The 14,203-nt window shown below is 34.8% G+C and overlaps 4 protein-coding genes and 1 non-coding gene across 6 annotated transcripts; 2 read left to right on the forward strand and 3 right to left on the reverse strand.

The window, feature by feature from the left end:
* Window positions 1-2,680: 2,680 nt before the first annotated feature.
* Window positions 2,681-3,385, reverse strand: LOC104749983 (putative defensin-like protein 170). The gene is made up of 2 exons (XM_019237992.2): window positions 3,185-3,385; window positions 2,681-2,931 (listed from the first exon to the last, which is right to left on the reverse strand). Exons 1-2 carry the CDS (start codon window positions 3,243-3,245, stop codon window positions 2,756-2,758), a joined length of 237 nt encoding a protein of 78 aa, XP_019093537.2. The 5' UTR covers window positions 3,246-3,385; the 3' UTR covers window positions 2,681-2,755.
* A 1,307-nt stretch (window positions 3,386-4,692) lies between these two features.
* Window positions 4,693-7,484, forward strand: LOC104749984 (putative xyloglucan galactosyltransferase GT11). Its single transcript, XM_010471705.3, has 2 exons — window positions 4,693-6,263; window positions 6,494-7,484. The coding sequence occupies exons 1-2, from the start codon at window positions 4,912-4,914 to the stop codon at window positions 7,320-7,322; spliced, it is 2,181 nt and encodes a 726-aa protein (XP_010470007.3). The 5' UTR covers window positions 4,693-4,911; the 3' UTR covers window positions 7,323-7,484.
* A 338-nt stretch (window positions 7,485-7,822) lies between these two features.
* TRNAG-UCC (transfer RNA glycine (anticodon UCC)) lies at window positions 7,823-7,894 on the forward strand. Its single transcript has one exon. It is a non-coding gene; the product is annotated as a tRNA-Gly (tRNA).
* A 136-nt stretch (window positions 7,895-8,030) lies between these two features.
* On the reverse strand, window positions 8,031-9,941 carry LOC104749985 (uncharacterized). The gene is made up of 4 exons (XM_010471706.3): window positions 9,668-9,941; window positions 9,084-9,187; window positions 8,427-8,556; window positions 8,031-8,323 (listed from the first exon to the last, which is right to left on the reverse strand). The coding sequence occupies exons 1-4, from the start codon at window positions 9,791-9,793 to the stop codon at window positions 8,285-8,287; spliced, it is 399 nt and encodes a 132-aa protein (XP_010470008.1). The 5' UTR covers window positions 9,794-9,941; the 3' UTR covers window positions 8,031-8,284.
* Window positions 9,936-13,892, reverse strand: LOC104753432 (putative LRR receptor-like serine/threonine-protein kinase At2g28960). 2 transcript variants are annotated; one of them, XM_087493248.1, is made up of 13 exons: window positions 13,801-13,892; window positions 13,175-13,712; window positions 12,601-13,088; window positions 12,389-12,533; window positions 12,233-12,304; window positions 12,074-12,145; window positions 11,916-11,993; window positions 11,690-11,841; window positions 11,358-11,575; window positions 11,129-11,255; window positions 10,964-11,044; window positions 10,652-10,841; window positions 9,936-10,550 (listed from the first exon to the last, which is right to left on the reverse strand). In XM_087493248.1, exons 2-13 carry the CDS (start codon window positions 13,423-13,425, stop codon window positions 10,139-10,141), a joined length of 2,286 nt encoding a protein of 761 aa, XP_087349374.1. In that variant the 5' UTR covers window positions 13,426-13,712; window positions 13,801-13,892; the 3' UTR covers window positions 9,936-10,138. The 2 variants fall into 2 exon arrangements, with proteins under 2 accessions (XP_087349374.1, XP_010473989.2); XM_010475687.3 differs by having other exon boundaries at window positions 10,964-11,029; window positions 13,801-13,859.
* Between the last annotated feature and the right edge of the window lie 311 nt (window positions 13,893-14,203).

The following is a 14,203-nucleotide window of genomic DNA, read 5'->3' on the forward strand; positions in this document are numbered from 1 at the left end:
ACTGAACAAGTAGTTAGATTGTACGATGTCTGACTTAGCATTTATTGTGATACTATAATTGAATTGACATTTATTGTGGTAAAAAGAAGAAACGCTGGTCAAAAGAAAAGAGAGCTGTATATACAATAATAACATAAATGAGAGCATTAATTGAGTGTGTAGACAATATCAATTTATGGTAGACAAGTCAAATTTCCCAATAGACAAACTACTTTTGATGAATTTATAGAGAAGATATTAATCTGTTAGACAAGTTATCAATTTCGATGGACAAGTTCATTGTGATGGACAAGTTCATTGTGATGGACAAGTTCCAATTTGTTGGATAAGTTGTTATTGACTAATATGTATACAGGTTCCTGCTTGTTTGAGTCGGTAGACAAGTTTGATATGTTTTTTGGTAGACAAGTTGGTTTGTTGTTTGTGGACAAGTTTCACTTGATTACACTTAAATACAAAGTTTTATGGCTTGTGTTGTACTAGTTTGAAATATAATTATATAGTAAAAGTGGACAAGTTGGATCCACCAGAAATGGTCAATCGAAACTGGTCCACCAACTTTAGTTTACTGGATCTGGTCCATCAGAACTTGTCCACCAAAGGGTGCATCACGCAGCTTCAACATAAGAATATGAAAAAATATAGGACAATTAATGAAAAAAAAAGAAATGATAGTTTGTTGAATTAATTTGAAGGGAATTTTGTTGAGAGTACCACATTTACTAACAAACTTTTCAATTCTACCATATGTTAAAACTCATTTTCTCCCCTACCACAAATGCTACTTAAAAAGACAATAATATCCTTGAAGTTGTGAGTTGTTGTCGATCAATTATGTCAATATATATATTTGATCTTTTGACAACATAGACATGCATTAATTGTTTCCACTAGACAAACAAATGGGACCCATAGTAGTTTAGATTAAATTAAATTAAATTAAATTTATCTGAAGGCTACGTAGAGTTTACAAATATATTTATATGTCTTTTTGGTTTAGAGATCTCGTGGGTGGAGTAGCATAAGTCTGTAGACAAAATTAGTTATGTGGACAAAGTTTGTCTCATAGACAAGTTGAGGAGTACAAACGTGTCCATTAGCTTAAATTACTTGTCTATTTGTCAATTATGTTGTCTTCTAGTTTTTTTGTGAAACATGTAGTACATGACATGATTAATAGTGGACAATTGATGATTTTGGACAAGTGTAAAACTGGTCTATCGAGTAAATAAATTATTATCTTTGTAAAATAACTTGTCCATCACAAGATTAACAGTGGACAACCTCGTGTGTTTAATTTTTCTACCAGATTAATAGCTCCGGCGGTGGTGAATGATATGGGAAAGAAACACAGTTGAGCTTCTGAAAGAGTCGACAAAGAAGAAAAGAGAGTTTTTTTGAAAGAAAAGTTGGAAACTTTAGACACAAAAAGAAGTTTTTGTGTGTTTGATTTTGTGAATTTGAAGAGATGGAGAGATAATTAATAGAAGAAGAAAGAGATGAGAAAAAAAAAACAGAATGAGATAAGTGTTCGTGGAAGATGGAGAGAGAATTAATGTGGAAGAAGAAAGAGCTGAGAAAGCTGAAAAGACAAGATAACAAAACAAAACAAAACAAAATTTTTTTTTTGATAAAAATAAGAAAACGATGAAAGCTATTTTAGTATTTTTCTGTTCTGGTTGTGGTATTTTATAAAAAAAAGTTAATAAATGTGGTAGAACTAATAATTTTAGTTTTAAAATATGGTAGAATTGTTAAAAAAAACTCAAATTGAAATTGGACAGAACATAAAAAGACAAAAGACTAGACAAATATACATAACCTTTTATACTCAATAAATTAATTTTCTATAAATAATTAGAAATTTCTTTAATTTATTTTGAATTAAATAATACATTTTCTATACATAAGAGATTAAATATATCATGTTTTTTTACATTACAAAATTGATCATTTGTGAACACGCTAAGCAGTTTTTTCGTCTAAAGATTCAACCACTAAAGGCAAGTTTTCTATACAAACAACAAATATACTAAGGACGAAGAAGAAGAAGCAAGAAAAAGAGGTCTAGAGGATATGAAGTTATCCGTGTAACACACTATTGAAATAACAGAACATAAACTTCTATCTATTCTAAACATAAATATATATTATTGCGGGACATAAAATAGCGCACAAGCAAACGCTATAATATCTTAACATAGCATTTATACTGTGCTATTAATATTGCATTTTTTTAAATTAGTGATCATAGCTACTTGCATCGCAAAATTAGTAGTTTCACATATGACGTTGCTTGATCTGGCTAAGATGGAGAAGAAAAAGAAAAGATCCGTCGGAAGAAAAAGAGGAAATCCGACCCAAGATAAACAAGAAGAAAAAGATAAAAAAAGAGAAGAAGAGGAAGAAATACGGAGAAACTATAGAAAAGGCCGGTCCGACCTTGAAGACATTGGAAGAAAGCTAGTTAGGTTAGGTTAGGTTAGTTTGCTTTTCTTCAATTAACTGTTCGGTTTGCCCGAATCAAACCAAATATTTCGGGTACCCGAACTTAATTTACAAAACTATTGATCGGTTTAGCGGTAATAACTGAAGCAAAACCGAAATGATCATAACCTGGTTCAGTTTAATTAGTTCGGTCCAAATATATCAGTTTAGTTATTTATCACAGGCTTATGAAAAACCAGAACACTTAAGATTTTGACTTTATTAATTTTTAATTATATACTTTATAGAAATTAAAAACATGCTGACTTCAGATATGGGGTTTTTTAGTTGAACAAGGATAACTGCAAATACATGTTCCTTTACCACCGTCGCGGTCACATCTGCTAATTGTATCTTGTCCAAATTTAGACTTGCATGCCCCACTGCAGTCTGTTATAACACCGCAGGAGCCAAGAACTGCCATGCATCCCATATTCTGTTCAACTATAACCAACAAAACGATCTATATTTAGATAACAAAATATCAGTAGCACTTAGGAGAAATAATTATATCAAACTACAACACTTCAAAAGAGCCGAAGCTTTTTTTTGAAGTAACCTTGAGATAAAGAAATCATAACAAAGAACTAACTATAACCATGGAGCATTATATATATATATATATATAACTTTGTCAATGAAGAAAGCCCAATTTTATTTTTTTTTGTAAAAATTTCAAAATATTTCATAAATATACCTAAGGCGAACATAACAAGGAAGATGATGGGAAGAACAAATGAAGAAGATGCCTTGGCCATAGCTGTTTTTTTCTTTGTTATATAAAATCAATTACTAATAGAGTTAGTTTAAGTTGATAAATCTAAAAAACTGGAAGACTTCTCAAAGGTTATTTATAGAATTGTTAGGTTTAAAGGAATCTAGAAAAAAGGATCTAGCATCATTAATTATCTTACATATACTGTATCAGTTATACACCGACGCAAAACTAGGTAAAGAGAACAAAAAAAAAAAAGTTTTAGAGTCTTAATTAAATATAAGTATAAAGTATATAACATTAGATTCTGCGTCAACATAGATTTTAATTTGCATGAGATTAGCCTTCAAGTGGATATTAATGGACTATAATGAACTAAATAATTACATTAATTTGTTGAAAAAGTGACTTTTTGTATTTTTGGCAGCAATTAAGAAGTTCAAATTCTGTGGCAGCACTTTAATTTTGGTGCATGTACGAGAGAATCTTTGATTATTTACATCACTCCAAATGTAATTAATTAGTAACACTTGTGTTATTGAAAAAGACACCTCTTTCGACGTTTCATTACATTTAAACCCACCGTACACCCGGCGTATAATTTTTATTATTATTTATATTTTTATTATATTTGTTATTTAAATATTGTGTGTTTTGCAAATAAAAAATAACTAAATTTCTGGGCATTTGTGCGGCTAAATATTTATATTAATTTTTTAATTCGTAATATACTTCATGACCATTTGTTTGCTATATTTAGCTTGTTTTGTTTAGTGTTTAGATTCAAATTTATTTTTTTAATTATTATAACAAAAAATAAGAGATCTAAATATATAATAAGTCATTTATACGCTACGATGAAGTCACATTTTTATTAATGATTTAATTCTTTTACACATCTTAGTTAAATCAACTTCATTTTATATGTCAAATAATATTAATAATGTTGACAAATAATAAAATGAGGATTTAATCCGTGTTAACACAAATTTAATGATATTTTATTAATTTCAACATGTCCTTTTTATAACCCATTTACTATATACTGTAACCATATTATATAGTATTTTAAACTTTTTTAATTTTACTTATTCGTAATATTTTAAAAATTTATTAAGTTTATATATATATTAATTATAATATTTAAATAAATGTGAATCGTAGTTCTTCTTAGTTAAGAATCAAAACTCACAGGTTTTGGAAAATAAAATGACAATCAAATTGTTGTTTTCTTTGTTTGCAAATGATTAAGAGAAAAAAATATCTTCAAAATATAATAGAAGATGTGGTTAAATATATTATAGTTTCTGTTTCCATATTAGTTTTGCTGTAATTTTTTTTAGCTGGAAAGGAATGTAAAATTTTTAGGAAACAAAATCTGAAGTAATGCTATTTTTAGAATTTTTTTAGGGATTAACTTTTTGTAAATAAGTATAAATAAAAAGGTAATTAAAAAAATGTATATATTGATTAATCACTAAAGAAAACCTAGACCTTTGAACGCTTCAACACCCTCATAAATCTCACCCATCTCTCTGTAACAAAAGACTTTCTCAGCCTTCGTATTAGTTTTTCTAAATCTACGACAGATCCATCGATATTGTCCTAATCTATCAATCACACCCAATAATACAACAGATCTTTCACGGTTTCTTGTACTGCAAGCAACAAGTTTTGGCGTTTGGAGGTGAGATTTGGTTAATTAATGCATGAGAAAACCACAAAGAAGAGGAGGAACGATGGCCATGGAGAAGTCTAGCTCAAAGTACAGAACCCAGTTCTGGTACGTTGCAATGGCCTCTTTCCTCCTCTGGCTTGTCTTGCTTTACCTTTTCAGTTCTTCCGCAAAAACCGTTCATAACCACGAGAGATTGTTCCGGCAAGAAAACATCATCGATCTCCCTGTCGAAAACGTCCCACAGAACAACGAATCCGATGAAGCTCCTGTCGTTGTCTCTGAGGACATTTCCGTGGATAACAGCACTCTTCCTGTTTCCGTCGATTCGTCTTCGGTTGATCAGCTGTCAGAAGACAAGAAGGTTGTGGCTGATCTTGTTGAAGAACTCGAGAAAGAAAGGGTTGAGAACGAGAAGAAACGAGTTGAGAACGAGAAGAAGCGAGTTGATTCGGGTATAATAAGTGGACGGTCATCGAGGGCAAGGAGAGGACATCGAGAGTCACGAAAGGCGAGATCTTCGGGTAGAGTGGAGGCAGATAAGAAAAGGGTTCGTCGTAATGATGATGAAGAGACCAAGGTGGAGAATAGTGATCAAGAGAATCATCAATCGTCCGACAAAGAACCAAACTTTTTCGAGTCTAAGAACTACGTGGAACCAAAGAAAGAGCAAGTTGATGATAATGATGAAGATTTCGAGGACAAGAAAGGCAAGGAATCGGAGAATGATGGATCTGATAATGATCTCCAAGGTGATAACACCTCTGAAGAAGTATCCCAACCAAAAACTCAGAGAAACTACGCGTCCAATAACATTACTTCCAAGGCCAAAAACAGAGTAGACTCCAAGAGAAACCAACCTAAGAAAGACCAGAATGTTACGTTACGGCCAATAGAAACAAGACGTAACGATCCATGTAAAGGAAAATACGTGTATATGCACGAGGTTCCGTCTTTGTTTAACGAAGAGCTTCTCAAGAATTGCTGGACACTGAGCAGATGGACAGATATGTGCGAGTTAACGGCTAACTTCGGTTTAGGCCCTCGTCTACCAAACGTGGAGGGAGTTTCTGGTTGGTATGCCACGAACCAATTCACATTGGAAGTGATATTCCACAACAGGATGAAGCAGTACAAGTGCTTGACCAAAGACTCGTCTCTGGCTTCCGCGGTCTATGTTCCTTACTATCCGGGTTTAGACTTGATGAGGTTTTTGTGGGGACCGTTCCCTTCCATGAGAGATGCCGCGGCGCTTGATCTGATGAAGTGGCTTAGGGAGAGTCGGGAATGGAAGAGGATGAACGGAAGAGACCATTTCATGGTGGCTGGTCGCACCACTTGGGACTTTATGCGTACACCTGAGAATGAATCCGACTGGGGCAATAGGTACACCACCATCCTGATTGATGATTAAATATTTAATGTCAAATGAATATTAAAAACGTATAGTTATGAAGCATGGTACTCATGAATGTTTTAGTTTTTGAGATTTTTTTATTTTTTTTGTCACTTCTCTAGGTTACATAATAGAGGGCAGGGTGCTAAAGAATGTTTTAGTTTTTTTTTGTTTTACTAGAAAAGTTTTCTCATTGGTGTCTCTCTATCTACCTAGCCAGGTTAATGATCTTACCGGAAGTAAGAAACATGACGATGTTACTAATCGAATCAAGCCCATGGAACTACCACGGGTTCGCTGTTCCTTACCCGACCTATTTCCACCCTTCAACCTACGCAGAGATCATCCAATGGCAGATGCGAATGAGAAGAATTAATCGTCGTTACCTATTCTCCTTTGTCGGTGCTCCACGTCCAAACCTCGGTGACAGCATAAGAACCGAGATTATGGACCAATGCAAAGCTTCGAAAAGAAAATGCAAGCTTCTTGAATGCGTTTCGGGTTCACAAAAATGCTACAAACCCGACCAAATCATGAAGTTCTTTCTGAGCTCAACGTTCTGTCTCCAACCACCGGGTGACTCATACACACGCCGCTCCACGTTCGACTCGATCTTAGCTGGTTGCATACCGGTTTTCTTCCATCCGGGATCAGCTTACGCGCAATACATTTGGCATTTACCGAAAGATATCGGGAAATATTCTGTTTTCATACCGGAGAAAAACGTGAAGGAAGGTAAAGTGAGTATAGAGAATGTTTTGAGTAGGATCCCGAGGACGAGAGTTTTCGCGATGAGGGAACAAGTGATAAGGCTGATACCGAGGCTAATGTATTTTAACCCGTCGAGCAAGAGTGAAGATACGGGAAGGTTTGAAGATGCGTTTGATGTTGCGGTGGAAGGAGTGTTGCAAAGAGTGGAGGGGTTAAGGAAGAGGATTGAGGAAGGGACCGAGGAGATTTTTGATTTTCCGGAGAAGTATTCTTGGAAATATAATGTGTTTGGGAATGTTGAGAAGCATGAGTGGGATTCTTACTTCAATAGGCCATGATTCATTTGTTTTTTTTTTGAATTTATTGGGAGAGAAGTGAATGTAGGACATGTAGTTGTGATTGTGATGGTAGAAAGAAGTCACGAGGCTTTTATTTTCATAAATTGGTTTTGTTTGAAATTTAAAGGTTCTGTTGCTAGATTAATCAAATTTTGGACAAAATTGTATTCAACTAACCCCATGGTAAAAAGTAAAAACATAAGTAAATGATGTATTTTTAGCGTGGTTTTGTTTCTCATAGGTCCACACATTATTAATTTGTAGAAGTTTTATGTAAGATTTCAGCCGCTGAATCTCAGTTAATTGAATCTTCTATCCAAGTATTATTTCAAGACGTTATGTATATGATGAGCCTCTTCAAACCGGACTTATTGCTAATGATTCAATGATACAATTCTCAATCAACAAGGGAAAAAATGTAATATGTGTTTATGTAGATAAATGAGATGTTTGAAATTGTATAATTTGCTAATATAAATATTGATTACCTAATCAACGAAGCGTCTGTAGTCCAACGGTTAGGATAATTGCCTTCCAAGCAATAGACCCGGGTTCGACTCCCGGCAGACGCATTGTTTTGTGGTTTACCTATTTTTTTCCCTTAGGTAAGACACCTTCCCTCTCATATGTTCCTATTTTTTTGTGGTTTACCTTTTTTCAAGGATCATCTAGAAGTTGTTCACTATCAGTGAGGAGTTTTATTCAAAATTTTGGAGAAACTCAATTAGTTTTAGAAACACATTCTTGCATAATACTATCAGTCTTATTACACAAAATGAGAAAACATAAAACTTAACAGAAACAAATGGAAACCACAAAAAATAAGAAAAATCTACGAATGCTAGTTCCCATCTTCAGAGAAACAAAAGCATGAAGTGCACAGCCTAAATCGGAGAAACCATGACAGGTACGTTCTGCTAAACTTGTTCGGAGCAGCTCAAGCACAAGATATTGCGTGTCTATCAGAAGCTAGATAAGCTATACACCAGGATCCACGCAAGCTGAAACATTATTCATCACACCCAAAAATCAATTACCAAGATTGTATGAAGATTGAGAATAGAGAGAATTGTAGACAAAGAGAGTGGGGGAGACTCTACATACCAGGAATAAGCTTAGAGAAGCAAATAGACCGTCTTGGAGCAGAGCTGCGTGACCACCAAAGTCTTCTTCATCGATCTTTAGAATCAATGCATAGTAACCGTATACTATGCCTGAGGAGATTGCCAGAAATCTGCAAAAGTTTATGATCAACGATGTTACTTGTTTAAGACAAATTATATCAATACGACGGACCTGCTATGTCGTATGATTGCAATAGAAAAATCAAACTCTACAAATGTCACCGAAAACACTAGTAGATAAAACTTAGCTCTGTTTTTCTGTTATGACAAACAAAATTTCACCTAGAAGTTACAGTACTACGAATATTATAATTCCAATGGGCTTAGATAAAAAGGTGGAGTCTTTTCTTGCAAACAGGTATACAATTTTAAGGTTAAACTTTCATAAAAGTAGATAGCTAAGGACACAGGACAAATGCTTATTGTCGTCTGAAAAGTGATGATCTTTAAGAGTTTTCTGATCAGCAAAATGGAACAAAGCCAAGGAAACCAAATGATATAGTGGCTAAATTGATTCGATTTCATGCATCGAGCACAAAAGATTTCTATAAACTCCTTACTTGAGTTTACGCAGGAGATTTCAACTCTTTTCTAGTCATACAGTACTGTAATATTGTAAGAAGATGACACAACTTACAGAAGTAGCCATATGCCTCCAACCAAAGGAATCGCACCCCAAACCAATCCGCAGAGTAATCCAACAACTTGCCTTATCCAATGCAATACATCTCCCAGTTGATCCTATCCCAACACAACAACCAAATATTAACAAAAAAAACCGCTTGAAACTAAGCATAAACCAACACAAATCATTACTTCATCATACAGAGAATAATCTCTAAATAGATTCAATCATCACAATAAGGAAACATATTCATTCCTTTTCGTTTTCCATAACTAGTTCTTATTATAGTCGTAGTGATTCAAGATGTGCCAAAAGAGCACTGTTAACTACTACAACTAATTGTACACACAAAGAAGTAAAAAAAAAATTCAACTTTAGAGCTCTCAATTGCTACAACTAATTTTACACACACACAGAAGAAAGAAACCAACTTTAGAGCTCAACTGCTACAACTAAGTAAGCCCATAGGAGAAAGAGATCAACTTTGAAACTCTCAATTGCTACAAATTGACTATGTACCAAAACGGACTCAAAAATTAAACAGATTCTGCGATCGGTTCAATAGAACTATAAAATAAATCAAGAAAACATTGTACCTTGTCCCATGAAGCTTCAGAATCAAAAAATTTGGCGAATTTGAAAGAACCCAAGTGACCGTTTTGGTGATAAATCTGTTCATGCTGCTCTTGATGATTCGACTTTGAAGCTTTCCCTTCTTTCATATTTTTCTTTCAGATCCGATTCAAAAAACCCACCCAGTTCACAAGATCAGATTTTTAGTGTTAAAACTCAAAACCCTCCTCAGATTCTAGGGTTCTTGCTTCTTACTTGGTGGTTTTGATTTCTAATTCAGATCTCACCACTGGAGAAAACAAAAACATTTTTTTATTTTTTATACATTTATCCAGTTCTGGGCCACGCACGTGACAATAATGGAGCTGTAAAAAAAAAAAGTAAATACTAAAAAAAAAAAAAAAAACATTTTTCCCTTTTGGAGTTTTGTTGTCTTACAAATTTGTAATTAGACACAAAACATCTAAGCAAATAGATCAGAGCACTTTGTTATTTTAGCGTGCAAAAGGGGTAACTTCGGTTCCGAAATTTAAAGTCATCTCTGAGTTCTTTGAGTCACCATCATCTTGATGAATCTGTCCTATTCTTGACTTCTCAGAGATCAAACACTCCTTAAGTATGTTAACAACTTTGGACATGGTTGGTCTATCTGATGAAGAGTGACTCACGCATGACATTGCTAGTTCAAGTATCCTCCAGACTGTGTTTGAGTCGTAATCTCCAGCAAGGTTTGGGTCGATGATTTTTTCTATGTCTCCTCTGCTTATAAGAATCTTTACCCATTCTGCTATATGAGCTTTTTCTCTTGTTAGCTCAATCACGGCTCGGTTTGTGATGATTTCTAGTAGTACTATGTCGAAGCTGTAGACATCACTCTTCTCGCTTAACCAATTTGTTAGGTAATATCTGCAAAAAGTTTTAAGTTTAATGGAACTCTTAATGACAAATATTAAAGTTGAAGTAACACTATATAGTCTATATAGTTGTCTATGAACTAGAGAACTCACTCTGGATCAAGATATCCGGGTGTACCCGCAACAACTGTTGCCACTTGAGTTTCAGCTCCGACAGAAAACGATCTTGAAAGTCCAAAATCCGCGAGTTTGGCCTCGAAACGATCGTCTAGTAGTATATTCGTACTTTTGACATCTCTATGAACCATTGGCGGCTCACACCCAACATGCAAGTACTCTAAACCTATGGACAAAAACTCATATCCATGTTGAGTGATTATTGTATGGTACGGTAGGCCAAAACGGAATTGGAAAGTATAAGTTTCATAATGTCTTTGCAATATTATGAAGTTAACAAGAACTAACCTTGAGCCGCCTCGATAGCAATTTTTAGTCTACTAGCCCATTTCAAAGTAGGTCCAGAAGATTCTCCTGTAAATGTAAATGCTAATTCCTTTCAAGTTAGTTAAAGACAGAAAACTTATTGATTCAATGATAAAAATACAGACATGTCTTGTATTAATTGTTTACCTGATAAATGTTGTTTAAGGTCTCCATTAGCCATGTACTCATAGATAAGTGCTAAATGTCCTCCTTCATCACAGTAGCCAACAAGGCTTACCAAGTTTATGTGATGAACTCTTAGAAGAAGCTCCACCTTTTTTTGTAATTCATTTCATATAAATGAATCTCTCAATAACACATTGAAACCAGAATTTTCAATATTCAAACAAGTGCAAGAATGTAACATATTGCATACCTCTGCCTTAAATTCTTTATAGCCTTGAACTGATGATTCAGAGAGAACTTTAACAGCTACTGGTTCGGTATCACTCAAAGAACCGTGGTAGACAACGCCAAACCCTCCTTCCCCAAGAACTCTTTTGAATTTTTCTGTAAGCTCAACCACTTCCGAGTAAGTGAACTTTTTCTTTTTCGCAAAGATTGATGACTTTCTTGGTAACTCTCTTGTAGCAGCTGCATAGAGAAAAATCATAAGCAATGCCATTATTCTATACCGTGAAACTTAATAGAGTATTAAGCCTTTGTGTACTTCTTGATTGGTGAATCTATTTATCTATATATACATACCTTTTGATAAGTGCTTTTTCTTTCTCAAAATACAAATGAGAGCCAATAAGGCGATAAGAGCCGCCACTGAAGCTACCGATGCTAAAACCGGCACTAGGATTTTCTTGTTCTTGCATGAGTCCGAGAGACATAGATTTGGGTTTCCTTGAACACTACAGAACAAGAATGGTACTGAACACGCAAAATCATCAGGAACCAAAAAAACGGTTAGGGAGAATACACTTACACCAATTTTAGCCCTTTCTTTTCTCTATCGCGAAGGGCTTGAGGAATTGAACCGGTTAAGCTATTCCAACCCAAGTTTCTGTCAAAACAGAGAAGAACATTATTATATATATGATGATAACATATGATCATTGATTGTTCACCAAGAAATAAACTCACATGATCAACAATGATTCCATGTTGGCTAAAAATTCAGGCACTCCTCCACTTAGGTTGTTGTTTGATAAGTCCCTACCAGTCGATTAAGATAAACAATGAAGAAGCAATCTAAAAGCTTATAACACAATAAATGCAGTTTTATGGATATTGTTATCTCACAGTTCTTGTAGTTGGGTTAGATTTTGTATACTAGGTGTTATGGCCCCCTTTAGTCCACTTGATGATAAGTCTCTGGTTGAAAAACAGAACAAACCATATTTTTAGAGATCTAAACAGTAATTATTTTAAATGAAATCTGTAAATAAATAGTCTTACAAGGAAATGATTCTTGGTAGGATAGAAGAATTTCTGTAGCTGCAATTTATACCCTCCCATTTGAACAATCGAGGAACGCATGGATCTCCTTGCCAGTCGATTTTAGTCAATTCATAAGTGGCTCGAACGTTTTGGACCGCAGCAACTAACAAGAAAACCAAAATTAATATTTAAAAAAAAACATTTATAAATACTAGTGATGATTGACTAACCATCCTCAGGATTAGTTTCTGCATCTGGAAACTCAATAACCTGGTAAGCTTCTATAGCATTGACCATTGGTGGGAGAGTTGAGCTTTTAGTCATAGCCAGCTCCACTGTACATTGCATAAACCTACATTTCATAGGTGATGTGTTGTATAGAGTTTCTAGTTGTAACTTCGGAGGGCGATAAGCTGCGTTTGTAATGTTTCCGTCGTTTCCTTTCCATATAATGTCGAACTCTCTTGTGTCATTTTCTCTAAGTGTTTGAATCTCAGCAAAATGAAGGTATATGAAAGCTTGATCCTCGCGGTTATTAACATACCAGTCAAAAGATAACGTCTCAGTCACGTTTTTGTTAATGACTGCCTTCGAAATCACTTCTTGTGGTAGCTCATAAAGAGATGAGGAGTTTACGTTGAGACTTGTGTTTACGAAATTTAACCCAAAAGAAAGACTTACTGGCTTCCATTCACGATCATATATATCTGAAGGATACCTGAAACGGTAAACAAGAGCTGTTAAAAGCCAGTTGCCCCCTTTTACAAGCTTCTGTTGCTTGTAACGTAAGAAAAGTTATATTACCGAATCGATGGACCAAACAAATCGCTAGCATAATAGCGTTTTAAGAGCTTCAAGGAACCATTTGTAGTGATGTAAGTGTCATCTCTCAAAGGTCTTAGTTCCAAAGCTGAAATGATTGGTGTAGTCTTCCCTGTTTTAACAAGACAAATCTCCAAAGAGCTCGACTTTGCGATGTGTATGATCTCTTGTGTTCGAGAAAGTATAGAGCTTTTTAAATCGACTGTTGTCCATATGTTAGGACCGAGATACATATCGAATATCGGGCCACTGTTGAGCCCGTCTTAGTTTCCATAGAGGAAGAGAGCTTTGATAAGATATTTTGCGCCTGAAGTGACTTTTAGATTATAGCAGTTTCGTATTCCATCTGGAAAATATCTTAGAACAGTGAATGGCTTATAGGCTTCTTCCCAAACCTTTTGGACCCTACCACTTTTACCACCTTGGGTGAAGTTGGCGTCGGATGTGTATGTTAGTGTGGTTAATGGTTCGGTATAAGGAGATGCCGCGGGGTGTAAACCGCAATCTAAGTTGATGAATTCTGGTAAGAGGCGACAAAGGGATCATGTCAAATATAGAAAAACAAAAAAGAGAATTAGATGTGTTTAAAAGTGTTTGTAAGAGTGTACCTTTCGGATCAGGCTGAGCTTGAATTAGATGTTTGGTAGTGGCAAAGGCCACAATGATCAGAGCTAGCAAAAGTTTCTTGAAGACTCTCCATATTTTGAAGAGCTTATGAAAAGAAGACAGATATCGCCTGTCTGATATATTCCTTGTTCATTTTGTAAGTCAAAGGATTAAGGTTGATGGTTGACTTTTGACTTATGATTATGAAAATATTGTTGACAGAACATAAACAACTGTGATATTTGGTCACCATGATCACGACGTGCTTACAACCTATATTCCTCTATGGATTTTTAAACAGTGGCGACTGGCGACCTTATTGATTGGTTGAGGTGGAAAGAAAAAAACACCGTAAACAAAAAATATTTTTTAAGCTCAATATTTTGAAGTGCCACCTGAAGCCGA

The sequence above is a fragment of the Camelina sativa genome, chromosome 16, assembly GCF_030686135.1.
Source record: "Camelina sativa cultivar CO46 ecotype springtype chromosome 16, ASM3068613v1".
Classification (NCBI taxonomy): Eukaryota; Viridiplantae; Streptophyta; class Magnoliopsida; order Brassicales; family Brassicaceae; genus Camelina; species Camelina sativa.